Source organism: Chiroxiphia lanceolata, chromosome 14 (assembly GCF_009829145.1).
Source record: "Chiroxiphia lanceolata isolate bChiLan1 chromosome 14, bChiLan1.pri, whole genome shotgun sequence".
NCBI classification, from domain to species: domain Eukaryota; kingdom Metazoa; phylum Chordata; class Aves; order Passeriformes; family Pipridae; genus Chiroxiphia; species Chiroxiphia lanceolata.
The window spans coordinates 3,676,134-3,704,098 of NC_045650.1; the positions used below are offsets into that span (position 1 = coordinate 3,676,134).

The window sequence follows — 27,965 nt, forward strand, 5'->3', positions numbered from 1 at the left end:
TAGGTTATAAATACTGTGGTCCTCGTGTGCTGCTGATGGTTTTGAGCCACCAAATCTTCCCTGTGAGGGTGGGGAGGCCCTGGTACAGAATACCCAGAGAAGATGTGGCTGCCCCTGGATCCCTGGAAATGTCCCAGGCCAGGTTGGAGCAACCTGGGACAGTGGAAGGTGTCTCTGCCCATGGCAGGGGGTGGGAATGGGATTGTCTTTCAGGTCCCTTCCAACCCAACCCACCCTGTGATTCTATATTGAAATAGTACATCTGGAAACATCTGGGGGAGCTGGGGCAAGAACTGTGGAAACTTTGAGAAACTCGTGAAACTTCTGTAGCAAACTCACTGCTACCTGCTGTCCACCTTAACCAGTCCAGCTTCCTTCTTCATTTGGATTATACTGTCACTAATTCAACAACAGTTTAGTTTCCAAGTCTTTTATCTGTTCCCTGTCTTTTAAAAAAACCCAACCCTTTTGTTATGGTGAATAAACCCCATCCATTCCTCATCACAATAAACACGGCAATTTTTTGCAACTACAGAATTCATCTCTTTAAAAAGTGCTAATTGCTCCTTTTGGAAAAAAAGGGCCTGAATGTTCCTGTTCCAGCCCAGAAGGAGCAGCATGTGCACCGTGCTCTCAAGATTGTTTATCTTCTCTGCTCCTCTATTCTTGATATTCTCCACTTCAGTTCTTCTGAAGCCTGGCAGGCTCCATATAAAAAGAAAATGGGTAAGTGATTTACACAGTAGCCATCTTAGGGTTGATCTGAGTGTAAAACAGTGAGTAAAATATTCTTTTTGTTACCATCCTAGTGTGGAAAGCCATGAAAAACCATGGAAAGCCGTGGAAAGACTTTGTACCCTGCTCAGCAGGTCATCTTCATCCCTCAGAGAGGCACTGACATGATTATTTCTCCCCCTATTTATACAACATAAGAATTAAATGCAGAAATACCCACCTCCTGAAGGACACAGCTGGAGAAATAAAAGGCAGTGAAGGTCTGAGGATGTGGCTTTGCTGAGGTCCACAGAGTGTCAGCCAGGAGAGGAGGGAGAGGGTCACTCTTGGAAACCACTTTTCCAGTTTTCCAACTTGTTTGATTCACATCTCTGTTAGAAGTTAAAGATGAGTAAAAACTGCTCTTTGTGGCCCATGGAATGATGTAATTTAACAGCTATGATTTGTGCTATTAACTGCTCCTGTTTGGTGCTTTCTGCCACAATTTCATCTCAAATTCACCACCAGAAGCTCACCTGCCATCAGCTGATGTCTCCAAAGCTTTCTGCAGGTTTATTGCTGTCCTAATATTTGGGAAATAGGATTCACTGTTGAGGAACATAAGAAAAACTATGTCACTTGCCCTAATTTTGTGAAGAATAAAAAATACTGGGAGCTTCCTGGGAGACAGAGAGGCCACCTCCTTTTCCCATAAAACCAAGCACAGGGTACATCTTGGAGACAGGCTCCTCCAAGGCAGACAGCAATTTGAGCTGTAAAACAGTTTCTCATCCCCAGTGGCTTCGTGCCACTGCAAACAGGAGGTAAAACTTACTTTAGAGTGTATTTGATGCAACAAAATTGAGCTTGACCCTTTAGCTGGTTTTAAACAGTCAAATTTTTCCCTCTCACTGTTAATTCAACCTGAAAAATTCCCTATTCAGAGTGAAAGGCTTTATTTAAGACTCCATGGAAAGGTTGGAGGGGTTGACTACCCAGAGTGCATAGGGATGGACAAAATTATTAGAACAAATCCCATTTTCAGTGACCCAGGCGTTGATCCAGGAGCCCAGAGCAGAGGAAGTGTTGTGTGAAACAGAGTCAAAAACTCCCTGTAAGGTGAGGATTGCACCAGGACTCTCATTTTGGGGCCACTTAAAGCCTCTCCTCTCTCCCCATCGTGAGAGATTTGCCCTCCTGGGCAGGCACAGTCTATAAATTGTCCCCACTGAAGAACTTCTGAGGTCTCTGCTTGGAAAAACAAAGATTTGTGCAAACAAGGCTTCCGGATTCCGGAAAACAGGAATTTCCAGTCAGAGCTGCCCGTCGAGCTGTTGGCACAATAATTTGGCATGGAGTGACAGACAAGCGGGAATGGCTTCCCACTGCCAGAGAGCAGGGTTAGATGGGATATTGGGAAGGAACTCTTCCCTGTGAGGGTGGGGAGGCCCTGGCACAGGTTGCCCAGAGAAGCTGTGGCTGCCCCTGGATCCCTGGGAGTACCCAAAGCCAGGTTGGAGCAGCCTGGGCTAGTGGGAGGTGTCCCTGCCCATGGCAGGGGGTGAAACAAGATGAGCCCTAAGGTCCCTTCCCACCCAAACCATTCTGGGATTCTGTGATGATAAATTATTTCTGGTAGATTTTTCATGCCTTGACCGCAGGAAGAGACGCGCAGATCAAGCCTCATCCCTCTCAGGGGAATCCAACAGCAATATTTTAGCACTGGAAAACACAATTTATTTCATGCCTGGAGGAAAACACCCTTAGAAATGACCCAAAATTGAGATGGAACCTGCCCCACGCTGCCCACACAGATCAGGCTGCTGGGACACCAGAGCCATCCAGTTGAAGCAAACACCCAAAATGAGCCCAATCTGTTGATAAAACCCAAGGATGGAGTTTCCTAGACAAGCAGTGTCTCCCCCAGATTTCCTGGCAGTGATCCCGACTCCTGCAGAAAGGCTTGGGAGCCAGATCTCTCCATTTTTCAGAGGGAGCAGCAGATATTTGATGAGCTCTGTGAATAGAGTTGTTGATTCACTGGAAAATACAGCAGAAACTGGGTAAAACCAAATCAAATCAATTTAAGCTGCTGACACATCCCTGGATTGGGGAGTGAAATGTAAAAAGGGTTTGTAAGTGAAGCAATGACTTGGTAACCCACACAGAAGAATTAATTTCTGATTTGATATTAAGTATATTCGGAATAAAATTACCAAGTGTGATCTGAGAACTAAAAAAAAAAACAACACCTTTTTGAAAAATTTTGGGAAATGGAAAGATTGAGTGATGGTTTGAAATGGGAATAATCTGAGGAAAATGAAAATATAACTTATTAAATCTCTCCTTTTGTTTTAAAATACCTAAATACTTTTAATTACAAATTTATCCTTGCTCTTTTGTAACTGGGGAACAAAAAAAATGGAATTGCAGTTCTAAACATTGATGCAACTTTTCCCATAGTTTTGCCAATAAATGTAGATGTCCAGAGGTTCAGCCAAAGAGATGCTGCAAATTGGACAGAAATGGGGGGATTTAATCCCTTTCCGACATTCAGGGGGCTTTTAAAATGCTGCATTTACAAGAAATTATTCTGTTTGTGGGTGTTTGTTGTGACATGAAAAACCAGCAGCATTGAAGAGATGAAAGTTCCGTGTTTGAGCTGGAAATCACAAGCCCTCCTGGGGTCCCTGAGCAGGAACTGTTGAGCTGTGATAACCCTCCTCACCTTAAAAACCAAGTTTTATAGGGTGATTAATTTAGTCTGGAATTATTTACTCGTCTAAACATTAGGAAAAGATTTTGCATTCTTAAAAAAAAAAATTATTTTCAGTGACATTTCTTCAACTGAAAGACTTTGCAAGTGCAAAGCAGCGTGTGCTGCCAGCACAGTTACAAAGGCTTTGGGCTTTTAATCCAGCTCCTTTTAATGCATTTTACTACAAATTCCTGTTTTAGTACCTCTTGTGTCAGCACAGAGCAGAGCTGGGGCCTGTGTGCAGCTGGATTTTTAACTTTGCCTTTTTTTTCCCCCTTAAATGTGAACCTCTTACATTTCTGATGCTCATTCGGGACATAATTAAAACAGCCCTTAGAACAGTCTTAGAAGGTCCTCCACCTTCATCATCTCCAGGAATACTCATAAAGCAAATGTGTTTTAGATGAAGTCCCAGCCTTCACTGGGAAGAGAAAGGAATTTTCTCCATCCTTTTGAGTGTTCATGCCCACATTACAATATTATTAATTATTTTGCTATGCAGTAATTAGGTTCTGTCCGAGGCCAATATCTAGTGGAAGGACATCAAGCAGCAGAAAAATAGATGAATAAAGTTATATAAACTGCTGAAGCCATTGGTGGGAAGATCTGCTCTGAGGTGTAAAGTTTCTAATCTTCTCCTCCTTCTTTAACTCCTCAGGGGTCCTTGTAACACAAATTAGGGTTATTTTCCTGTTAAATAACCAGGAAAACACCACTGGCTGCTGCAGCCGCTCCGTGCTGGGCTCTGGAGGAGTTGTGCTCCATGAAATCCCCTGCAAATACTTCCTGGCAGGAAGCACTGAGGGGAACACAAGGTTTTTTCCCTGTGCTTTATGGATAATCCCCTCTGGAGCAGCTCAATCAGCTGGGTCAGACGCTGCCCAGCCACCCAAGGCTCCAGGGAGTTGTTTGTGCAGGGAGTTGTTGTGAGGGTGGTGCATGAAAGGTGGTTAAATATGTTTTACTGCACTTGGATTTGCCACCTCCTGACCTTGCTGAGGGTTATTTCCCTTCTCTCCATGTCCTGGGAGTCTGTGAAAAGCTCCAGTGCTTCCCAGGAGGCTTTTGCAGCCACACATTAAATGTGGGTTTTGATGCAGGATGCAGAGGGTGTTTCCAATGGCCTGGAAAGTTGTGGGGTTTTTTAAATGAAAATTAAATAAAGAGGTAACTTCTATTCATCAAGGTTTGAATGAAAAAGTAATATTCATTTAGACATCACAAATGAAAAACAAAGAAGGAGGAAGAGGGCAGGAGCAGAGACTGCTCAGCCTGGATCCCCAGGAACCACTGCCCTTGCAGGGGTGCGCATTCCTGGTGCTGAGGGGCTTCCCGAAAATATCCATATATGGAAAAGAAATGCATTCATCAGCCTGAAAATTAAGTTTTCTCGATTCCTAAGAATTTAATTCAATGAACATACCAAGAGGTCATTCCCTTTCTGCTTTTCCTTAGCTTTGGGTCCCTGCACCACCACGCAAGCTGTGCCATTGAGCAAGGTGGGCATTGTCCTTACACAATTTTACAAGGTGTGCCTGGTCCTTGCATGATCATACATGGCCCTTCCATCACTGTCCAAGGTGTTCCTGGTCCCTGTGTTGCCAGGTAAGGTGTGCATGGTCCCTGTGCCATCAGAAAGGTGTGGGTGGTCCCTGTGCCACCGTGCAAGATGTTCCCGGTCCCTGTGGTGCCATGCCAGGTGTGCACGGTCCTTACACCATCAAGTAGGGTGTGTATAGTCCTTGCATCATCAAACAAGCCACGTGTGGTTCTTGCATCATCAAGTAAGGTGTGCACGGTCCCTGTGCCACCTTGCAAGGTGTGCATTGTCCTTACACCGTTAAACAAGGTGCCCGTGGTCCTTGCACCATCATACAGGGTGTGCGTGGCCCCTGCAGTACAAGAAGCACAAGACAGCAGCAGCCTCCTGTGCCAGCCTTCCTTGCCCAGAGCGGGGCACGTCCCCGAGAGCCGCTGCACCCCTGGTGCAGCCCCGGCTCAGCGGAGGCCCCGAGGGCCAGGTAGGCAGGGGCAGCAGCTGCAGAGCCCGAGGGCCGCGCTGAGCAGGGCCGAGAGCCGGGACGGGCGCTGGTACCGCCGGGCCCTCTTCACCTCGGCCTGCGCGGCGCAGTCGAGGGAGCGCAGCACGTGCTGCTCCACGCTGTCGGCCGCCCCGTGCTGCTGGGCCAGCAGCCCCTCCAGCTGCAGGAACAGCCCCCGCAGCTCCGCCATCTGCGCCTCCAGCTCCAGGAGCTGCCGCTGGCGCGCCTGGGCCACGCTGAGGTGGTGCTTGGCCTCGAGCTCCTCCAGGTCCTGGCCGACGATGCGCGGCCCCGCAGGGCTCTCGGCCAGCTGCTCCACGTCCTGAGCGCCCAGGGCGATGCCCGCCAGCTCCGCCTGCCTCTGGATCTGCTCCTTGAGGCGCTGGCGGTAGCGGCTCTCCCGGGCGTAGTGGCGGGCGAGGACGGCGCCGAACCTCCTCACCAGCAGCCAGAGCTGCGTCTGGCGCACGCGGGGCCCCGCTCGCCCCGAGCCCCCCGCCGGGCCCGTGGGCAGAGCGCCCAGCCGGGGCTGCAGGGCCGCGGCCTGGCGGGCGAAGGCGGTTCGGGCGGCGCCCAGGCCCCGCTTCTCCCGGGCCATGCTCTGCTCCGAGGTGCAGCACAGCACCGTCTGCTGCGTCCTGTCGATGGTCTCCGAGAGCTGCTCCAGCTGGTCCAGCGCCCGCCACAGCTCGGCCGCCTCCTGCAGCGCCCGCCCCACGGGGCTGGCATCATCCTCGGCCAGTGCCGGGTTGTCGAAGCCCGGGGTGTCCTCGTGCGGGTCCCCCTCGGCCGCCACGCGCTGCTGCAGCTCTGCCAGACGGTCCCTCATGGTCCGCAGGGGCCTCTGGTACCGTCCGTGTGGCACAGCAGCCTGGCAGGGGAGGCGTGAGGAGCCAGAGCTCCCGCAGCAACAGGAGCTGTTCGAGCCTTTCCCTCCCGGCACCCAAGCAAATATTGATGGAGGAGGGAAAGTATCCTGCGTCAACTCAAGGCAGGACAGGTTTGTCCAAGAAGCCGAGCGGTGGGAAGGCCTGGAGAGGGAGTGCTGCCAGCACTGCTGGCACCTGCGTCACGGGACAGGCTCTGCTGCCTCAGCACCTCACCCACCGAGGCCTCACACAAAGACACTTTTGTTCACTCAGAAAGAACGACACACAGAAGTACTACCTGGGGGTAGGTGAGGAGGAGCCCACCCGGCTCCTGAAATGCCTTCACACCTCAGACCTCACAAAATACCCCCAAAACCCGCTCCCCGTGAGGATGTTACAGCTGAAGGGTAACTCACACAGGACCACACAGAATATGCTGGGTTGGAAGGGATGCATGAGGATCATCAAATCCCATCCTTAGCCCTGCACAGGACACCCCAAGGGTCACACCATGTGCCTGAGAAAATTGTCCAAATGCTTCTTGCACTCGAATCATCCCACTCCAGTGCCTGTTGAGAACTGGAAAGGTGGGATGGAGGCAAAGCTTGGCCTCCCCCTCCTGCACGGGTCAGGAAGGTTCCATGGGACCACCAACGGCACAGGCAGTGTTTGAAGCATTGTAATGGTGGATGGAAAAAGGTGCTTTAGGGTTTTCCAGGCTGGAAATGAGCACTGGGTTGACCAGTTGTGCTGCATATTCAGGGAAGAGCAGGTTTTAGTCCATGTGCTGCTGAAATGTATAAAAATCACAACTAAATCTATAAAAATTATCAATAAAAATACTGCTATAAAATGCATTTCTAAAGTGCACAGGAAGAATAATTGAATTGTTCTCTACCACTCTGGTATTTTATAGCATGTATTTTATAACATGTATTACCACATATGACCTAAACAGGATGATATAAAGTATGTAACAGCTATGATATAATATCAACATAATATTTACAGAGGGACAGCAAAGGGGCGTTTGGCAAAGGTGAAGCAGCTCTGAAGGGAGCAGAATTCCTTCCCTCCAATGCCATCTGATGGATGTACACAGTGAGGGGGCTCCAGTATCTCTGCAAAACAAGTTTAATTTTGTTCTCTGTAACCAACATGGCCAAGAAATAAATTAAAAAAAAAGCCCTTTTGTTCCTGGGGCTTGGAGGATGAGTGTTGTGTTAAAAAGCAGATATTCATTCCCATCGGAGAGGAAATGCCACTGGAATCAGTGCAATAAAGTGAAATGTCAAATAAGTCACAGGATTAAGGAGAAAAGCCAAAAGAGACTCACAGAAACACTGAGGGTGGAAAAGACCTCTGAGATCATCAAGTCTAGTCCGTGCCCGATCCCCACCTTGTCACCCAGCCCAGAGCACTGAGTGCCACGGGCACCACCAGGGATGGGGACTCTACTATCTCCCTGCGCAGCCCCTTCCAGTGCCTGACCACCCTTTCCAGGAAGAAATTCTTCCCAAGTTTATTCAGTGCATTTAGTGCCAGCGCCTGCCCTGGCTGAGCCCAGAGCCCCCTGGCAGTTCTACATAAACCCAGCCCCATCCACCCCCAAGAATCCCTGGTTAAACAATATTATCACTGCTATTTAACAAGAGGGCAAGAGCAGAGATGAAAAAAAGAGCGATTCCTTGTTTTGCATGAAATAGCCCTTAAAAAACAGGTCAAACCTCCTGGAGCTGAGTCTCACCCCCTGAACCCACCTCGGTCCCACAGTGGCCAAGGGAGCTGGTCCAGGAGCCTCCTCCTCACCTGCTCATTTCATGGCATTTTTAGCCATTTCACAGCATTTTAAGGCATTTTTCACTTCTTCTTCCAAGAAATCATTACTTGCTCCTCTCCTTTTTCCCAGAAAAATGGTATTTTGGAGCCAGGTCAGATGGTGATTGGGGTAACAGATCCCCAGTGAGCTGCCACACTCAGCTCTGGCTAAGGTGAGGGTCTCCATCCCATCCTGCTCAACATCTTCCCACTTTTTAAAAGCTTCTATATCCACTTTCTAAAAGTTTCTATATCCATCTTACAAAACTTTTAAAAGCATAAAATCATCCAGTTGAATAAAAAAGCCATTTTCTTTTTACATTAAAAACCTCAATTTCACCAATTTTTTTTGTATCTTTTTAACATCTCAACTATTCAGGAAACAATGCAAACCCAAAAATAAGAGTTTCTCTTTTTATTTTTTTTTTTTATTAAGACAATCCCACAGCTGGAAAATGAAACATCCTAGATTACATCAGTGACTTCAAAAAAACTCTAGAAAAAAATCTTTACAAATTTACATTTGTACAATACAAAAAACTAACAGCTCATTGCATATAAATATTACATTTGGTCTGCCAACACGTGGCATCAAAATCCCTGAAGTATTCATTAAAGGGACCTGAGATAGCAGATGTGAAGATATGGGCATAAATATCACCTGAAAAAAAAAATTAATATAGAAAGTAGACATAATTCTAATAGTTTTGTGCATTTTTGGAGTATTTTAAATCCAGAACATGACCTGGAGAGCCTAAATCACGTGAATTCCGTAGTATTTCTACATGAAATCTGCTCTAATGACTCATGGAGGAATGAAGAGCCTGAATTAGTATTTCTACAGAAAAAGAACCCTCAGACGTTGAGTTCTGAGCACACCCGAGCAGCCACCACTCTGCCAGGAGGCATTTTAGGAAAAGAAACAGTGGATTTGGATTTTACTGGGAATATTCCGGCAGGATTTCACCCCCACCCAAGCAACACCTCACAGACCTAAAAATCAGGAAGATCCGCAGCACTTGCCAATTAAATCCCCAAAACTGAGGAACTGCTCCGAATTGTCCACTGGTTGAAATATCCCCCAAATATTTACACGCTTCCCAGTTCCCCAGTGTGGCTCCAGATACTATCAGGAGTAGTAACTCCAAGCGCTCGCTTTCACTTGGAAGTCTCACAAACTCCTCTCAGGGACCTGCACCCACTTCACTTCAATGTATTTCAGCACCATTTTTCTAACACTAAAGTTAAGGCTGTGACAGCAATTCCACTGGGAATCTCATTTTTCAGGGATTGGTAGCACAGTTGTGTAAATTCGCTGTGGGCTGAACAGGACAGAGTAAAAATCTACAAGCTTCCAACAGGTCTTCGCATTTCTAAGACTAAAAAAAAGGACAGGTTTTGGACTAAATTTTGCAGGCTGTTACTTACTGTACAGAAAGGAGTTCTTTTTCCCTGTGTAAACCTCGGATACACTAAAAAGTTGGGAATTATGTCTTGCTCATGCACAGGCATCTTCTATAATACACATTGTAAGAACACAATGGCAGCTCCCTATCTACTAAATATAGATTAGCTTTGGGTGGTTAACTGCTCCTTTAGGAAATAATCAGCATTCCATAAAACTTTGCAGGATGGTTTTGAAATAAAAAGATAAAATTAAGAAATGTAAACACACAAAGACATTTTTAACCCATTAAATCCATGACAGGACTTTCCAGGTCAGGACACGACATCCTTAAACCTACAGTTGTTCACTTTTCCTTGTTGTTCACCACTCAAAGATGAAATATAATCAAGTTCTTATCAAAATTAATGATTGTTAATCTGATTTTCTCACATTAATACTCTGCAATTTGGAGTGGTTGGCAAAAACATTCCCAAGACAACCAGGAGCAGCTTTTCCAAATGCTCGGCAAGGCTCATCTTGCTTTTGGGAGTCAAGAGAGCCTCCAAATATTTTAATTTTTTAAATTCATTAAAAACTCTCTACTACACACCCAGTGTCAGCTCTTTTCCAGTACTACTCAGTCCTTCCACTTCCATGCAGGAGAAGCAGCTGAGGTGGACACCAAGGAAAAAATTCCAGGAAAATCACAGCAGGACACAAAATTTTAAGCAGCCATGATTCTGTTTAGCTTTTGTGTCTGCAGGGTGGGGGTGGCTGAGATAAGGAGGCAGCCTCTGCTTGGCTGATGGAGAAAGGAGTGATGGAAAGAGGAAGGAGGGATAAAACTGCCCAGGATCCATTCAAAATTCAAGCACCAACACAAAGGTTGTTTAGAACAGGAATACCTGGAGAGGCTGGAAGCACAGGAATTCTACATGGGAGACATAAGCCCAGGCCAGGACCACAGGTATTCCAGGATCCCAGGTGAACTGTGTTTTCCAAGGCTGAGGGAAGGATGTGCTGCTCCAGCTGACCTGGCAGTGGCCCCACTCCAGGTATGGATGGCCACGGAGGTGCAGCCAAGAAGCCAAACCTCAAACTTTCCATCTGCATTAAATCTGCCTCCAGACATTTAGGAATGTTGCTAGTAAACACAATAAGGCAGATATAAAAAATATGGAAAGTCTTGGGGAAAAAGAGGGATAAAAGAATTAAACTTTCCAGCCAAGAAGTCCAGCCAAAATAAAATTCATCATAAATAGCCTACAAAGGGAAGCCAAAGGTGGGACATGGCAAAGAGGAAAATCAAAACTGATAGAGAAAACAGAAAGTAGGCAAAATTTGGGCTGAATCATGGAATCATTAAGGTTGGAAAAGCCTTTTAAGGTCACCTTCCAAGTCCAACCTTCGACTGAATCCCACCATGGCCACTGAACCACATCACCAAGTGCCACATCTGCTAATTTCCTGAACACTTCCAGGGATAGTGGCTCCACCACTGCCCTGGGCAGCCCATTCTTCCCTAATATCTGAGACAACAGCACATCACTACTGCAAAATGAGCTTTGTCATCCATGCCCTGGTCCGGGAAGACACGGGAGCAATGCAGGGACAGCAGATTGGAGCTGGGAGAGGCCAAGAGCAAAGACACAAGATTCCAGCCCTGTCTCCAAGGAGAATGGAGTGTGTGGGGCTGAGGGTCCATTTTCCAAGGTGCCCGAAGTGCGCTGGCAGCTCAGGATTGGGATCATGCCAGCCTGACCTCAGAGGGAACAGAACCACCAAAGCCCAAACATCTACACCAGCAGAGGAGCCCCTGGCCTGCCTGCACACCCCCAACAATCCCAGAAAAATCACACCTTAAATCCCATTCCTTAGGCAGAGTTTGGAGTTCTTTGTAAAGAGTGCAAGGAAAGACACCACGTTCCTGACTCTGCAGCCTGCCTGGAGCTCGGCACCTTCTGGAGCTGCTGGCTGAGCACCCAGGGGCTGGGTCAGGGAGACCTTTAGATGGTCTGAATCACTTTCCCGCTTCTGCTACACCTGGTGGGCTCACCCTGAGTTTTCTACAACCTCCTGACAGGATCTGGGATTTGAGAGAAAGTGTCCAAGGTCCTACAAAAGTGTAATTATTCCCCGGAACGAGGCTGTGAGAAATCAACTGCCCAACTCAGAGGAAGAATCCAGACACAAACCAAGCAAAAAGAACAGCTCTAAACCCAAGTTATTTCTGTCATGCTTATAAAAGGTTCTCATGCACCCAAAAAAAAAAAAAAAGAAGCTTTTTTTTCAATTTTTACACTAAATTCTGTTGTTCCAGCACATCCTGCTCTAGCTGGGAACCATGGGACACATGGAGTAATACTTACGCCACAGCAAAGTGATGCTTCACTGGTATCTTCACAGGACATAGAAAAGATACAGTTAAGAACATATTTAATCTTATTCTAATTGCTGCTAAAATACATCAGCTTATAAAATGGTTTCTCTGGAATCCCTGTGGTTTATCTCTCCCCAGCCCCTACACAAAATAAATAAGGAGTAAGTGGATTTTCGGCCAGTCAGAAAGAGAGGGAAAAAAAGCATTTGTTTTGCATTTCAAGCTTTTCAGGCTTTAGGACAGAATCCCTAGTGTTTACATTAGCTCACAGGACTCATCTAAGGATATGATTTTGACTATGGACTGATGCATACATGCTATTCCTGGTTACCATATGTAAAAAGACCAATCAGTCAAACAAATAATACATTTCTTATAAATATAAATGCGTGTATATATATACAGATATATGAGAAAGATGATAGGACAGGTGTTTATACTTTAAAGCCCAACACAGATCTAGGAGAGCCTTTGCACTTGTTTCCCACCCCCCCCCCCATCAAAACCAGAATTGAGTCCAGCAGTGGATTACTGGCTGATTCCAACCATTCCTTAAAAAATTAAAAGTGAGATTTTTGTACTGTACCATAAATTCATATTAATGAGCAGTTTAGGATATACTCTCCTTCATCACAAAACTAAACCTCTGCTTTTTTTTTTTTTCAAGTCATTTTTGCATCTAACTAGAGTTGGTTTTTTTTTGGAAAGTGAGATAAAATAGCTAGTGCTGAATATAGAAAGTCAAAAATTAAATTCCTTCTGCATCTGAGAATATACATGGGTCACTCTTTGCTGCCTGAGGTTTTCCAGAATTATTGACCAAGCTGTGCACAGAAGAACTTCAGGATATTGGATGAAAGTTTAAAAAAAAACCTAAAAACCTTGAAAAACTCCAGCGGAACTTTGTAGCCTCTTTTTGTTTGTTCTCTCTGTGACCTGACTCACTCTCGGAGCTGTCAGATCCGTTTGGACAACGGGAGAAAATTGAAGTCCCATATATATTCCAGCCAGAGCCCAGGAAGGAAGGAAGGAAGAGGCTGCTCAGCTCCAGCTCAGCCCACGCCAAGCGCCCGGTTCTGCTCCCGGAGGAGCCAGAGCACCAATCTCCTCACAAACTGCACTACCACTGCCCAAAGGGTTTCAAGTCAGCATTTCCCAGGATAACAAGAGTACAGTGCAACAGGAATACTCTTCTGGAAGCTTGAGATACAAGAGTCAGTCTGGAGGGTTCTGTACCGGCATCGCCGGAGGGAGCGGGGCTCCCCCAGCCCCCTCATCCAAACCCACATTTTCACGGATCAAGGGGCAGCAGGAAGGGGTGGGAGCAGCTCAGCCCCTCTGCACAAACAAATCCCCACCTGCACAGAACGTGCTGCTTCTGAGAACTCTGGTAACCACTGAACTGGTTTTCATGGTGACAACAGAATGAAGATACAGTTACTCTACAACTTCCACCCCTCAAGCTCCTTCTCGCCTCTTCAACACGCACTGAATAACAGCATCTATTTTCTTTTCAGTTTCCAGTAGTTGTAAATAAGAGGTAGCTGAGCTACTATTAAAAATCACTTTATGCTTTGAAGAGGAGGAACCTTTCAAATGTTGAAGTCACCCCTTTAGCTGCACAATCTCAATTAATACTATAAAAATATGAGAGGACAAAAAGAAAATAGATGCAAGTAACTTTTGCATTTGGCACCTTTTGTCTAGATATTCATACTTCTCAAGTATTCTCTTTTTAATAAAGTTAATGCACACATAGGACACACCACATCAAAGGTTTGCTACATATTTACAAGGCACCAACCCTTTTGTCACTTTTTTACACGAATAAAGAACCGATAGAAAGCACATCAGGACCCCCAAAACTGTAGTATAGTCATACTTCAGTTCAGCACAATTCCATCAACGTTTGGCCTGGGAAGATTAAAATAATCCAGATCCTTCTTACAATATAGAAACTGTAAACATTTTATAGCTGCCTTTAGGATTGGTGTATTGTGCAAAAGTTATAATTATTACTGTGTCTAAGGATTTATGGCAGAAACCACATAAAAACTCTGTAAGAAGGTGCTATTTCTATAATACAAAAACAAAACGAGGGAGAGAATTCATAAGCGTGACTCAAAAATGTCATGTTCTTACTGAGAAGCTGGAAGCCTCTTTAATGTGATGAACTCGTAGTGTGTGGGGAAGAATTTCTGTAATTTAAGGCCTAATGACTAAGGCTTGTTTTGACCAATGAAGTGTGGAGAGCTGAAGCTTTAAAACAAACACAAACTGACAGGATGGAAAAGCACCACTGTGAAAACGTGAGTGGAGTCCCCGCACAACTTGCTTGGTAGAATTTCTGGTAAAATCCCTGCAGTAGAAGGCCATTGAAGTTCTTTTAAAATTGTTCCAAAGTTTCCCACCTGTCAATAATTCCATCCCATGAGATGGCTGACCCTGGCTTTTTCTGTCATTTTGCGCACCCTGCCTGACCTGGAAGTACCAAGGTTCAACGGATCCTCGGTGTGCACGAAGGTGTCGTTGTCGGAGTCATCGTTGTACAGGACAGTCCTCCTGCCCTCGTTCCTGGTTTTGATCCGAGGGGGGCGGCTGAACCTCCCCCCAAACACGTTCTCTCCAAACTGGCCCCCAAACAGGTTCTCAAACTCATCGTCGGCGATTCGGGCGCGTTTCGCTCTGGTGGCTCCTCGCGAGGCCCCTCGGCCTCCGCGGCCTCTCCTTCCTCCCCTGCCGCCGCCTCTGCCTCTGCCGCAGCCTCTTCCACCTCTCCCCCCTCTGCCCCCTCTGCTCCATCTCCCCCACCTGCCCCATCTGCCCCTCCTCCCTGTGCCCCTGCCCTGCCAATTCCTCTTCCCGGCGCTGAGTTTCCGTTTGATTTTCCGTTTGGGCTTTTTGGATTGCACCACTTTGCTGTAGTCATGGTCTCCGTCGATGTAATCCTGATCTGTCCTGGAGGTTGATTCCGAGTCGGAATCAGAGCCACTTCTGCTTTCAGAGCTGGAGCTGGATCCCGATTCCCCACTTTCTGATGAAGACAAACCAGACTTTTCCTTTAATTCTCTCTTCTTTTCCTCCTCCTCTGCCTCCTCCAGGTGCTCGTCCTCCTCCGACGCGCTCAGTAACTTCCTCTTGACTCCTGCCCGAGGCTCTCTGCCATCTCCATTGGTGAGGGGTCCATCAGGAGAGTGATCTAAGCAAACACAAAAAAACCCCATCAGCATCACACCTGAGCCAGGACAGGACACAAAGAGTGGGATTGGCCTCAGCTGCCTCTGGGATTCTCCTCAGCTGCCTCAGGTGTGCTCTGGGGATGATCCAGCTTGGAGCTACTCACCCTTTATGTGCTGGGGACACAAACAGGTGCTCTAAGAGGAAAATTCATCAAACTAAATGTAGCTCTTATCTGGAAGCAACAACTTCAAACTCTCCTAAGAGTTCAGGGAAAATCCAGGCAATAAAAGGAGCCCAGAGTGAACATCTAAAACTCAATCTGGTGAATCCTACCAAGGCAGGAAAAACTCTCAAATCCATTTCAAAGCTATATAAATGAAAATAACACTCTGCAAGCAGGATTTATTGCCCCTCAAATGCATGTTCTCAAAAGGCTGGGTCCAGGGAAGCATAATTCAGCAGAGTCAATAACCCAAGAAAGCTCACTAGGATTGTTGGGCATCTTAACTTAAAAATACATAAAATATCTTGCTGGTGCAGGACCCAAAATCCTACATGTTTTGAGAGTTAAGAATCTGATAATAACGATTCAATATCTTCTTTAACATAGGAAGAGCTCACCTGCAGCATCCAGCATGGCTACAGCACAGGGGTGTGGACTTGGGAAAGGCTCCAGGGTTCAGGCAATGCCCACTCAGTGCAAACTCTGAGTGACATGTCCCAGAAACAACTTACCACAGCTTCAAACAGTGTTTCCCTTTCAATCAAAACCACTTTGTCTTGAGTAGAATAAAAATACTTACATTTTTGGGGGAAACTTTTTTTCATCTTTGGTTTCAGCTTGATTAATAAAAGGAGGTTGTAGGGTGGGGATGCCTTTGGTTTGTTTGCTATTTGTAACTCCTGAAAGAACTGTAGGAGTGTAAGAGCAATCAAGCTTTTCCACCTGGAGAGATTTTAAAGGATCTCACTGAAGACCACGTGGAATCATGTGCACTCCACACCTCAGACAAGAGACCACAGAACTGTGAGGAGTAAAGTAAACTCAACTTCTTTTGTATGGTTTGGGAATATATATAATGTTACACTCAGGCAATAATACCATCAACATCAGAGAGAAGGAACATCCTTCATCTCTAGTGAAACCAGTTATTCAAACAACGGAATCTTATTATTTCTCACCTTGTTTCACTGGTGTGGATTTACTCCTGACTGGCCTGCTTTTCCCTGGATCTATGGCATTTCCACTTCGGTTCTGTGCATTGGAGCCTGAGGAAGATGGTTGACCCTCCAGCTCTTCACCAGTGGCTGAACCCAGAGGTTCTTCTGCTGTATCTGAAACTTTACACAGGACAGCACAACGTGACAGAGTGATTTTTATCCTCTATTTACAGGGCTGGGGAGGTTTTGGATCACCTGAGTTAACAGCCCCAGTCAGGTTCATCTCACCAAGCTGCCTCTACAGCCATGAAGAGACAGATTCCTTTTGGTATAATCCAAAGTAAGATTAATTTATCCATAACTGCTGTATGAGAGAAGCCCATGTACAGGAAGCCCAGGCTCTGGGGACTAGGTTAATTCTCACTAAGGCTCCCAATTCCCTGATCCTTACCCATAACTTCCTAACAGCCAAGTTCAGCTAAAACAACCTACAGACAACACATTTCCATGACCTTGCCACTTGCTCCCTCCTCAGGTGTGTTTAGCATGTGCCTCAGGAATTACAGATCCAATCTGTACATACAAGTAGGCTGTACTTTAGAACATTCCTCCTCACCATGAGATGAGACTGAAGAGCTCGTCCTGGTCAGGGGCAGTGAGGTATTCTGGTTGGGTTTAGGTTGAATCTTCATTTGTTTCTGCTTCCCTTTGGGGCTGAAAACACAAAATATCCCAAAGAGATAAAACTGTCAGCACCAAAAGACTCAAAGACAAAACCAATTTCCCCTGCAAAGTGCCTTGATTTTTGCAGTGAATTTATCAAACAAATATCTTTTCCCCAGTGCTCACACAGGTGTAATAACACTAAAAATAGTTACACCACCATGTGTCTGCTAAGGCAGATGAGTTTGCAGGAACAACACTTTATCTCCCTTTTTAAAACCAATACTCAGTTTACTTAGATAATGTATCAGACAGAAGGCTGATGATACTCAGTGTTAAACAACACTTTTTTCAACTAAATGAAGGTGAAGAGACAGTTGGTCTTTCATTTCCTCCAGAGGGAATAACTGTAACCACATAGTCTTTCACTTACCAGAATTGTGCACAAACTACACTTGAACACGATTTTATCACCCAAAAGAGCAACTGCAGCAGGAAATGAGCAACACTGTTGCTGCCTGGTTATCCTACCACTGTTCCCTGGAATACCACTGCCAGGCAGTCCCCCTCTCCCACATTACCTGGATGCTCTGCTGGTTGAGGGGGAGCTGCTGCTGCTCCTCAGCCGTTTTCGGTACCGTGGCCTCCTCCTCTTCTGACACTGCATTGCTGCCTTGTACTCAGAGATGATGTTCTTCATGTGATTCTCAAACAAGGCAGAGAGTCGAAGGGTCATGCTGTAAATCTGGAGGGAGAAAGCACAGTCAGACTTAGTAGAAGTTCAGTAACTTGGAAGAACAACCAAAAAACAATCACCAAGATGTCCAGACTGTAGCACAAAGGAAGAATTCATGGTGACATTTCACTACGAGGTCCTTTGCAGATAATTTCCTTCTGTATCCTCACCACAGAAAGTGTTTTCCTAAAAAGATTTATTTCCAGTACAAAATATTTCCAGAGTAAAAGGAAATTTCATATCTAAATTACTGGAATACAACCTCCTTTCTCAACCCCATAAAGCATGGAAGAAGCAGCCCATAAGATAACTTGAATACCAAGGGAAAAACAAATGGATTTTGCTGTCCCCTTACCTTGTTTTTGCTTTAATTCCATGGTGAAATGTCTTAATTCCACCCCTACACAGCTGCACACAGAAGCCAACTACAGTGTCCTCATTCCTAATTTCTGTAAACCAGATGTCACAATCTTTAAACCCTTTTCCTGCCCTCTCTCTAGGCCTTGTCTCTGTGCAGCCTCAGCCACAAGTTCACTCCTGGCTGTTCCTCCATTGCAATTATTACAATTTTATGTCTGAAAACACAGTCAAAACTCTGTCTGCTTTTATACCATGAAGACACCAACCACTCCAACTCTGTTTTGCACCAACAGTGCTAAAACTGCATCTGTTCTGGTGCCAACTTGTGATTTTTTTGAGGATAAATATCATTACAGCACTTGAAAATTTTAGAGTAATTTGATCATTAAACATCTTAGGAAAAGCTGACATGGGAACACAGATCAAGCACAGCCATGTTTACATATCAGTCACATACCAGTTGTCATTTTACTTAGTTCATACAAAAATATCTATATTCCAACATTTTGATCTCCCTTTTCCCTCCTTCCATATTCTCCTTAGGGCTTCAATCCAGTCCATTTTTTCTGCCTCTAAGTCCAAGCAGCAAAAAGCAGGATTAGCACCTGAGAAACATGGGCAACAGTGTGCAAAAAGTACTGCCAAATATTCTAAGTCAACTAGAAAAAAATAAGTATCTCATCTCCTCTGGTAGTAGAAATATTGCATCATATTTCCATTAATTTGAAAAGGATCCTTTTGTAGACAGATGGACAGAGATAAATATGCAGTTTTCAAGCTGACAGCCTTGTTTCCAGGAATAAATTATTGAAAAAAATAAAAGCACCTTGTGATCAGTTTTCTGCTGCAAATATTTCAGGAAACAGCTGCAACACTAAACATCTCAGAAGCTTTAAGTTCAGAAAGTTCAGACGAAAATGAAAGTTTTAAGTGATCTGGGTGAGCAGAACAAAGCAAATTTATAAGCACAGGCCCCAGAATTGATATACACTGGTTATTTTTATTACACCAAGCAATGCTTTGCTCTTCAGACATTATTCCATGTGTTTTATTCATGTAGGGCCAAGGCCTTCGAGAAAAAAAAAAAGGCATTAAAATTTATTACTTACACGAGACTTTTTATTAGGAGTGTAAGCCTTAGAGTTGCAGAATATCAAACGAATGTCTTTGTAGAATTCCAAGGGACTGGTGTAGTTTCCTGCTTCCAAGGTTTCTTTCACAGTGCTGAAGTCCATGGGAGTGTCTACAATGTCTCGATAATCCTGGAAGGACACGAAACAGTAAAGGCTGATGAAAACAGTAAAGGCTGTCAAATCCTACAGCAATAAAAGCACCTCAGTGTTCATCCAGTGGCTCAAGTAATTATTATTTTACTTTCAAGTTATTGCAGATAATTCTCTGCTCATAGAAGGGAGAGCACAGGCACGCCCAGCACGGATGTTTTGCCAAAGGATGAACCATTTTGGATGTGGGAGGTGCACTTACAGGATAAGAGAAGAGATCAACAGGCTGCCTAAAAGGCTCCGAGTCCTCCCGTTCATAAATCAGGTTTAGCAGCTGCTGGCACTGCTCCTTCCAGGCATCAGGACTGGCTTTCATGGGCTGCCTTTTCACTCGTCGTCTTACCTGCAGGGAAACAGAAAATATCAGGAAATTCCAATTTTCCCCTTCAATTTCCTATTAATTTCTCAGCATTCTGAGTCAAAGATCTCCACAACCAAAAACAGAAATCCAGGAAGATTCAAGCAAAGCTGATGGCCCAATTTGGCTTTTCTGGTCATGTGTAACACTCAACCCCAAAACTCAAAGCTGCAATATTTCAGCCTCAGCCTCGCTATTTGTATCAGTTTTATCTAAACTTGACTGTTGTTGATATTTTTCGAATCTAATATAAAAAAAAAGACCAAAGCAGAAGTTTTACTCACTCTTCTTTTCCCAGAGGAAGTTCCTGGAGCGTCTGAATCCACATCTACTTCTGCCACCTAAAGGCAAAGGGAATGATCACACACAGGGCCTTGGATGGACCCTCAGCCATGGAAAAAGGGTTAAAAACCAGACAAAAACAAGTAATATTTTAAACTACTCAAATGTAATAAATGGCTCAAGAAAAGCAAAACTAATTTCAAACTAGAATTTACATAACTCGATCCACCTGATTCCTGATTTTAAGCTGTTTCATGCTTTTTCCAAGTTTGCTTCCATAAAAAATGATACATAAAAACATATGAGAAATAGGAATGGCTGATTTTCAGTCCTTAAGACTCAGCTCAGTTGCAGCCTTGCAGAGCTTCATTACCCTGCCTCAGTTTTCATGCTCTGAGCAGCTGCACTGAGTTTATTCAGGTTTCATGCAGTGCCTTACTTACATCAGGTGGGTGTAATATTCTTTTCAGAACCTGAATTTAGGAATTACAACAAAAATTCCTTTGTACACAGCTTTTACCAGTAATTAAATATAAATAATTTTTGAGAGGACTGCACTAGATCAGGTTGCTCCATCCAACCTGGCCTGGACACCTCCAGGGTTGGGGCAGCCACAGCTTCTCTGGGCAACCTATGCCAGGGCCTCCCCACCCTCACAGGGAAGAATTCCTTCCTAACATCTAAAAAATATTTAAACTTTTAAAATATTATAAAGCAAAACACGTTATAAACCAGCTCTTTGGAAGGCTGGAGAGAGGAAGGTGATATAGAAGGAATTTTGGTCACTTCTGAGATTCAAAACTGAGAGTAGAAGGTTGAGTTGGGAAAGGGGGGTCTGCTATTTTACCATGGAAATCTCTCATTTTCTTCAAAATACTTTTTTCACAGTCTGTGAAAACAGATGGTGTTATTCCATCTTCAGTTTTATAAAATAATGAAATTATTTCACTGTAGCACAGACTTTAATTTCAACACAAACCCATGAGAGCAGCACCAGCCCCAAGCAAACAGGTGCTCAGGCAGCACCAGGTTTAACTTTCATATTTCCAATTTGCCACAAAGGAGAATGTCTTAGGGAAGAAACCTCCTCACTAAATCTTATACTACCTTGTGTATTAGAAAATAACACTGAAAAGTAAAACCCAAGCGATTTAGGTTGTAACAGGTCACTTTGCAACAGGAACTACAGCCCATTTCAAACTGTACTGAAGGGGAGAAGGTGCAAGGAGAGAGAAAAAGCTCAAGGAAGTGATATCTGGGCTCTACCTGACATTTCACTCCAGGGAACAATGGATGGGAAATGACACAGAATTACACATGAAAACCATCTCTGCTGCCTTGCTGGCAATGGGGAGCTGTTGTCCTCTGATTGAGTAACAGTTCCACTTCCCAGTCCCCTAATTACTCATCCTTCCCCACACAACAAAACACCATGTACTGGCAGCAGATTAAAGACAGGCAGTTCCAAGAATCATTTTTACCTACTTAAGGGAGCTTATTGTCCCAGGTGAGCCTGAACAGGCTCATCTCAAAACCTCAGTGCAATTACCCAGAAAATAAAGACTCAACAAAAATCAAATTTCTTGCACGTGCTGAACTTCAGAAGGCAAGAAAATGATCTTACCTCCTCTTCCTCATCAGTGCTGCTCAGGTCTTCTGCTTTCACCTTGTTATAGATCTCTAAGATATCAGTGCAGCTCTGATCTCTGCAGGACAGTGACAAAAACCAAGATACACAATCAAATCTCTCAGGAACTCAAAGCTGTGGGGGCTGTGAAGTCCAAACCTACCCAATGAAGTGCAGTAACACGTCCGTCACGATTTTGGCTGCTTTGACTATGGGACTGTCTGGCTCGTTGAAGGTCCTGGCGTTGTGTTCAATGTATCTGACCTCCCACATCAGTGCAGAGATTCTCCTAAAAATACAGAAAATTTAAGAAATGGGATGAAGAAGAAGGTGTGGATTGTTTTCCCTCTGAGATCAGTAGGATTCTGCAGTAAAAAAAGGAATTGGGGATTCAGAGCGAGGAGAAACAGGTGGTCCTCAGAGGGAGAAAAATGATCAGGATGTTATTTATTCCCAAGTTGACTGGAAAAAACCCAGAGATTTCCACTTTACAGCATTTAGCCCATTTCTGGCAACTGCAACACCAGCAAAACCTCCGGTTCAAAGGCAGTAGGGATGGAAACAAAGTAAATATGCTCTGCCTCCAGCACAGAGCGAGGCTCAGGATGTTAAACACACTCCAGATCCAGCCATACCGGCTTTTGCCTTAACAACCAAAAGGAATTTATTATTCAGGAAGACTCACTTTGCCCAAGGCCAAACAGAATCCTATCTGATGCTGTTGCTCACGTTGCTGGAGGGGCACTACAGAACATTCAGCTCAGGATTGCCCTCCATGGGGCTGTAACAAATGGAGATTACAAACAAATCCGAAGCCAACTGACCTATAAAACCTGTTTTCAAGTCTCCTCCTGATCGTGGTGAGGTCAGTTGGATAAGCAACGACAGTGCAATACATGGGATAGGCACTAAGGTCCACTGGGACTGCAAAGGGATTGGAAATGTCTGCAAGACAAAACACCAAAATCATTCAGATGCCTCAAAGGGATGTTACACGATATCGATATTTCTTTTAATGCTTTCTGGGTTTTCTTTCTAAGAATTCAGCAAAAGCAATCCAGATCTACAGCTGGAAATGTCATTACACAAAGGGGACAGTTCTTCCTCTTGTGCCATCTGTTAAATACTCTCGAAAAAGCACTTTTTGTTTAAGTATCACATCTGAGGTTTGTGTGTCAGCAGCCAAATGTGCCACTGAAAGGAACATGCACATCACTTACAACAGGAATGCTACAACAAGTAATATAAGTTAGGAATACAGACATGTCCTGGGTGTAAATATAGGCAGAAATTAAACCACAGTGTGCTATTAAATGGTTACAAACTATTTACAAAGGATTTGTTGGTGAGGATGTTCAGTGAGGATCTGTTGGTTGGTTTTGAGGGGTTTAATTCAATGTTTTGCTCATTCACATTTAGATATGACCCACTGAGAACCCCCATTGAAAGAAACCAGGTGAACCCCTGGGGAAAAAAAGGAATATAACTTAAAAGGAAATTGAAATATGAAATTTAAAAGGCTCTTTTCAGTAATTTAGTTTCCATTTCAAATATTCCACACCAACTCCCAACATTCCATCTCATCTACATGATATTCTGATATTAATATACCCCTTCTCTTCAAACATACCAAGGGAAAGAAGCTGCTCAATGCCACGGATCACTCGTTCACATTCTTCATCTCTGGAATGGGCCCCCCATTCTCCTTCCTGGGGTTTGTAGAGGAGAGCTGTCAGCTCCTCTGGAGTCACAGGAACTCCAGCACCAACCTCCTCTGGATAGGCAGCTGGAAAGGGAGAATTCCACAGGCAGTAAGTCCCTGCAGTGGCAAAAAGCTGCTTACTTTGTACAGGAACACGAGTTCAACACTTACTTCCTTCTGGGATTGGTTCCATGTCCCAGGGACTCATCCTCTCTCTTTCATTATTGTCCCAGCTATTAAAACAAATACATTCAAAATGCACAAGTTAAAGCTGAATATAACAATGCACCTTTTCTTTACCAGATTTACACCACAAAGGTCATCCCTGTTAGGAACAAGACCTGTCACTGAGGACATTCCAACTCCTTATTTTCCTCTTGTATCCCCTCTATAGTCACTGCACTGCTGTTTACACCAGAAGTGTTGCTTTAGGAATAAATTCAAAATTAAATAAGTAAATCAAGTGGCTGGTTATTTATTTAAATGGAAGAGATGCTGATGCCTGAGGTACCCGTTTGAGTTGTATGTAAAACATGTAAAAACTCACTGGACACTGTAGCACTGGAAGGAACTGTCAGGATACTCTGCCTGGAAAGGCTGCTGACTCTCCACAGTTCCAAACCACCAAGCATCATCTATTATACTGCGAAATCTATCCCCTGGAAGGCAAAATATTGCATTCAGCACAAGAACAACATCAAAAATTATTAAATATTTCTTTTTAGAGAGTCAACTCCATCTTTCATAAATGCACTACTTCAATTTTTTACATTTTGCACTAAAGGAATGGAGCCCTAAAGGAAGGCCTTGGATACCTCTGGGAATTACCCACAGCTGCTTCCGTGCCTCAAATCACAACACATCAGCAGATTCTCCTGCTCTCACAGGTTTTGGGACAGTTTCTCTTATATTTTTTGGTTTTTTCTGCTATAGGAATTGCAGCAAACATCAAATAAAAGTTTCCAATGACCTCTATAATATCAGGGTGTGACTCTTGGGGAAGGTCCTGTGCAGGGCGAAGGGTTGGACTTGATGATCCTCGTGGGACCCTTCCAGCTCAGCCTATTCTGTGACAATATCACGTGTGCACAGTCCTTTACATGATGTAATGAAGACCCTGCATCCCATTAAACAGCTGCAGAAATGGTGCAGAAAACATATGGAAGTGGGAAGGAAAAAAAAAAAGGAGTCACCTATTTGCCAGTTCCTTTCTTTGGCTTCGTTATAAAACTGATGCAGCACGAGGAAGTCAATGACATCTGGCATATCATGGTACCTTCAGGAAACAAGACAGAGAAAAGTAATTACTACCCAGAAATATAATTCTACATGCACAGCACAGTCCCCAAATTCCATGCATTTGGAAGGAGGAGGGAGAAGCTTTTACACTGCAAAAAAACTCTCCTGAAGGATGTCATCAGCGTTCCAGTGACTTACTTTATGGAAAAGGATTCTCCTGTCATTTTGCCTGTGATTGGATCCAGGAATGCAAGCTTCAAGCAGCAGAGTGTGGGAGGCCCAACTTCGTATTTAATCCCTACAGTCTTCACAAATTCTTGTTCCTATTTATCAATGAATATGGAACAGCATTATTTTTAACTCGCTGACCACAAAAATATCCACTTTAAAGGATTAAACGTATTAATAAAAACCAGTGTTTCTACTCTACAGCCCAGGTAATTTCACCCATAAATTTTATTTTTCCAAATACTAAAAGTCAATCACTGACACCTTAAAACCGAAAACCAGGAAGGTGTAAGATGCTCATTCCCTTGGTAGATTTGTGAATAGAATTCCCACAAATTACTTAAGAAGGTTCTAAGGACCAAACCCACTCTGGTTTTAACCACATTGATGGCACCAAAGTTTAGCCCTGACCTAATCCAGGGCTCCTCACTCTTGTACAGGGGGGAAAAAGGAAATTCTTCCTCTTAAAACAGAAATTCCACAATAGCCTTTATGTTCACATCCTGTCAAACTCTACCCTAAGTGAAACGCTGTTTCCTTTTCCTTACAAGCTGCTGATGCCCTGGAAAATTACAGCTGGAATCACTGAATACTTCAGCCTAGTAACTGGGTATTGTTCCAGTTAAGCAATTATTTTCATATAATAGAAGCACTGGCATACACATATATGAATATTAGCACATCTATGGACTCTTCTTTTGATATAAAATTGGAGTAAAGCAGGAAAAAACATGGCAACACTGTTGTGGATTAAGTACTAGGGGACTCTGGTTCAAAGTAAGATCCAGTGTTTAAAAGAGCTTGTACACACACATTATGGTGTTTACACCATAATTTCTTCCTTCTTACCATAGCATTAAAAACAAGAACTAGAAACCAAATGTTCAGGTCATTGTAGAGCAGTGAGAGAACTATAAACAGCTTTGGAGTGGTGGGTTCTGAATAAATTAGTGTTAAATGAAAATAATTTGTGTGGAAAGTGACTCCTGAGAACCATGTCCAAAATCAGGAACTGAACAGATGTAAAGAATTAATATTTACAATTTAAACTTCAATATTAACATTTTAAAGTCATTCCTTCTTTGTATTTTTCATGCTGGTTTTTCGTGTCAGTTTAACATTACAGAGACACTCAGCTCTTTGAAGTATTTCTTTAAACTTACCCTGAGTTCCATTTTGTTCCATGGTTGTTTTTGCATGTTAATACTGTAAATTTTGGCTTTCCTTACTGCCCTCACATAAGCTTCATGGCCTTGCCTAAAGTATATGATCTTAAAAGGGGAAAAAAAAGAAAAAAGGGAAAAAAGAGAAAAAAAGAGAAGGTTATTTTACTGAGAGTTCTCTTCCTGTTCATTCTAAAATTTCTATGAACAGGAGGCCTCAGGGATGAGAACTTACTGCCCACTTATCTATTTCATTATAAAACACTCTTCTAGTTAAAAGTATTTCTATCAGCCCCCCAAATCAGCACTTCCTCTGTGCTTCAGAAGTGGGATAATTAAGAAATGGCAGGTGAAGGTGAACAACCAGCTCTGCCTGCTACTCCTCAGTCACCACTGCAGAAAAAGAGACTCAGGATTATCTGCAAACAACAAACTGCCTGAGAATTATCAAAGTTCAGCCTATTTTGGGGCACAATTCACTGCTGGATATATAGTCCTGACCAACCCAAGCTCTCCAGCCCCTGTGGAATGTGGGAATTGCTGCAGGCAGTACCTCATCTCCCATCTGTGGGACGAACGGGGAGCGCCGGGGAATGGTGTCCAGGATCCACTGAGGAGCAAGCCATTCCTCACTGGGCTCCCCTTCCAGGGACAGCAGGCCACTGGGCTTCTGAAATATATTACATTGAGAATACAATTAATACAGTATTTAGAACACCATTAATATAATATTTAGAATGCAACTACTAAAATATTCAGAATGCAACTAATTACTCTGGCAGAACACATGAAGAACTGACCATACAGCAGTTACTGCACATAAGAGATATAAAGCAAAGGAAATACTGGAATGTCAGCCTTCCCAAACCTCCACTAAATAGCAGGGAATAAGACATGTCTATTATAAATATAATAGAAAATTAAAACATTCATAAATTCATTAAAATGCCCATGGAACAAGGGTGGACTTTAAGGTCCCTTCCAGCCCAAACTGGGCTGTGGTTCTAGATAATAAATAAAAAATAAAATAAAATAAAGAGATTGTACTTTTATAAATATTCTAAACAGCTCTTTTTAAAAAAAAATACCAGGAAAAAGAAACCTGGCAATGTAGATACAATACAGATCCATTGTAATTTTACAACAAAACCATCCTGGAGTAAATCTAACTGCAGGGAAGAGCATAAACCTGGGAGAAAACATCTATGTCACACAGGAAAACAAACAATAAAATCACTTTGGTACCACTGGCACTACAATTCCTGTGCTCTCTATAGTTTCTTTCTTCCTATATACTTGTCTGTGAACAATTTTACTTTGAAAAAAACCCACCAAAACCCCAAATTTATATTCATAAAGTAAGACAGACACTAAAAATTTACAAATGCTGACCTTTTTTCTAGGCTGTTTAAGTTTCCTTCGCTTTGGCTCCAGTCCTTTTGTTCCCTTCATATTTTCATCTTCAGAACTACTACAGATTTTCCGAGCTGCCTGCCTGGTTTGTCTCTTTGGAGGCTGGAGATTAATTCCAGCATCTGCTGTCCAGTCTGAATATTCACTTGATGAATCACTGGAGATAAGAAAAAGTTGTAAGGAAGAGAACAGAAAACTTCAGTTTTCACACAATGGACTGAAAGGCCCAAACATTCAACCCGCTCTCCTGGGGAGCAGATGTCAGGATCAGCACAGAATTTTGTTATCATGTGAATTTAGAGAATTTGTGATTTCAGCAAATTATTGTAACCATTTGAAACTCCCAGTAAAACTGCAGCTATGGCTGATACCAATCTTCATACTCATCATCTCACTAATTCACAGACCGATTTCAGAAGAACCAGTAGTAAAAAATGCTTGAAAAATGTAGAAAACCAGAGCACTTCCCTAAAAATCCAGTTCTGACTTCTTGAATATCAAATAACACACATACAGGATTTGCATGGCAAACTGGCTTTGATTTTTTCAAGCAGTTCTTAATTAAAGACACCATTTTCTTACAAATGGTCTTTCAAAACTGC

General features: G+C 43.7%; 2 protein-coding genes across 2 annotated transcripts in view; both read right to left on the minus strand.

The window, feature by feature from the left end:
* Nucleotides 1-5,470: 5,470 nt before the first annotated feature.
* LOC116794031 (syntaxin-1A-like) lies at nucleotides 5,471-6,343 on the minus strand. The gene has a single exon (XM_032702347.1). It carries the CDS (start codon nucleotides 6,341-6,343, stop codon nucleotides 5,471-5,473), a length of 873 nt encoding a protein of 290 aa, XP_032558238.1.
* Nucleotides 6,344-8,601: 2,258 nt separating this feature from the next.
* The window catches only part of BRWD3 (bromodomain and WD repeat domain containing 3), a 51,756-nt gene continuing 32,392 nt past the window's right edge, over nucleotides 8,602-27,965 (minus strand). The window contains exons 23-40 of the mRNA XM_032701803.1: nucleotides 27,343-27,520; nucleotides 26,504-26,620; nucleotides 25,951-26,058; nucleotides 24,758-24,882; nucleotides 24,514-24,596; nucleotides 23,868-23,979; nucleotides 23,492-23,553; nucleotides 23,249-23,404; nucleotides 22,443-22,563; nucleotides 21,782-21,907; nucleotides 21,616-21,697; nucleotides 19,994-20,050; nucleotides 19,554-19,694; nucleotides 19,178-19,330; nucleotides 17,554-17,717; nucleotides 16,926-17,023; nucleotides 16,331-16,489; nucleotides 8,602-15,167 (exon numbers count right to left, since the gene is read on the minus strand). Coding sequence (XP_032557694.1) covers nucleotides 14,383-15,167; nucleotides 16,331-16,489; nucleotides 16,926-17,023; nucleotides 17,554-17,717; nucleotides 19,178-19,330; nucleotides 19,554-19,694; nucleotides 19,994-20,050; nucleotides 21,616-21,697; nucleotides 21,782-21,907; nucleotides 22,443-22,563; nucleotides 23,249-23,404; nucleotides 23,492-23,553; nucleotides 23,868-23,979; nucleotides 24,514-24,596; nucleotides 24,758-24,882; nucleotides 25,951-26,058; nucleotides 26,504-26,620; nucleotides 27,343-27,520 — 2,827 coding nt within the window. The 3' untranslated portion in view covers nucleotides 8,602-14,382. The remainder of the gene's footprint in view (nucleotides 15,168-16,330; nucleotides 16,490-16,925; nucleotides 17,024-17,553; nucleotides 17,718-19,177; nucleotides 19,331-19,553; nucleotides 19,695-19,993; nucleotides 20,051-21,615; nucleotides 21,698-21,781; nucleotides 21,908-22,442; nucleotides 22,564-23,248; nucleotides 23,405-23,491; nucleotides 23,554-23,867; nucleotides 23,980-24,513; nucleotides 24,597-24,757; nucleotides 24,883-25,950; nucleotides 26,059-26,503; nucleotides 26,621-27,342; nucleotides 27,521-27,965) is intronic.

Coding starts and splice junctions, on each gene's coding strand:
- LOC116794031 (XM_032702347.1), bottom strand. CDS start 6,343: ATGAGGGACCGTCTGGCAGAGCTGCAGCAGCGCGTGGCGGCCGAGGGG.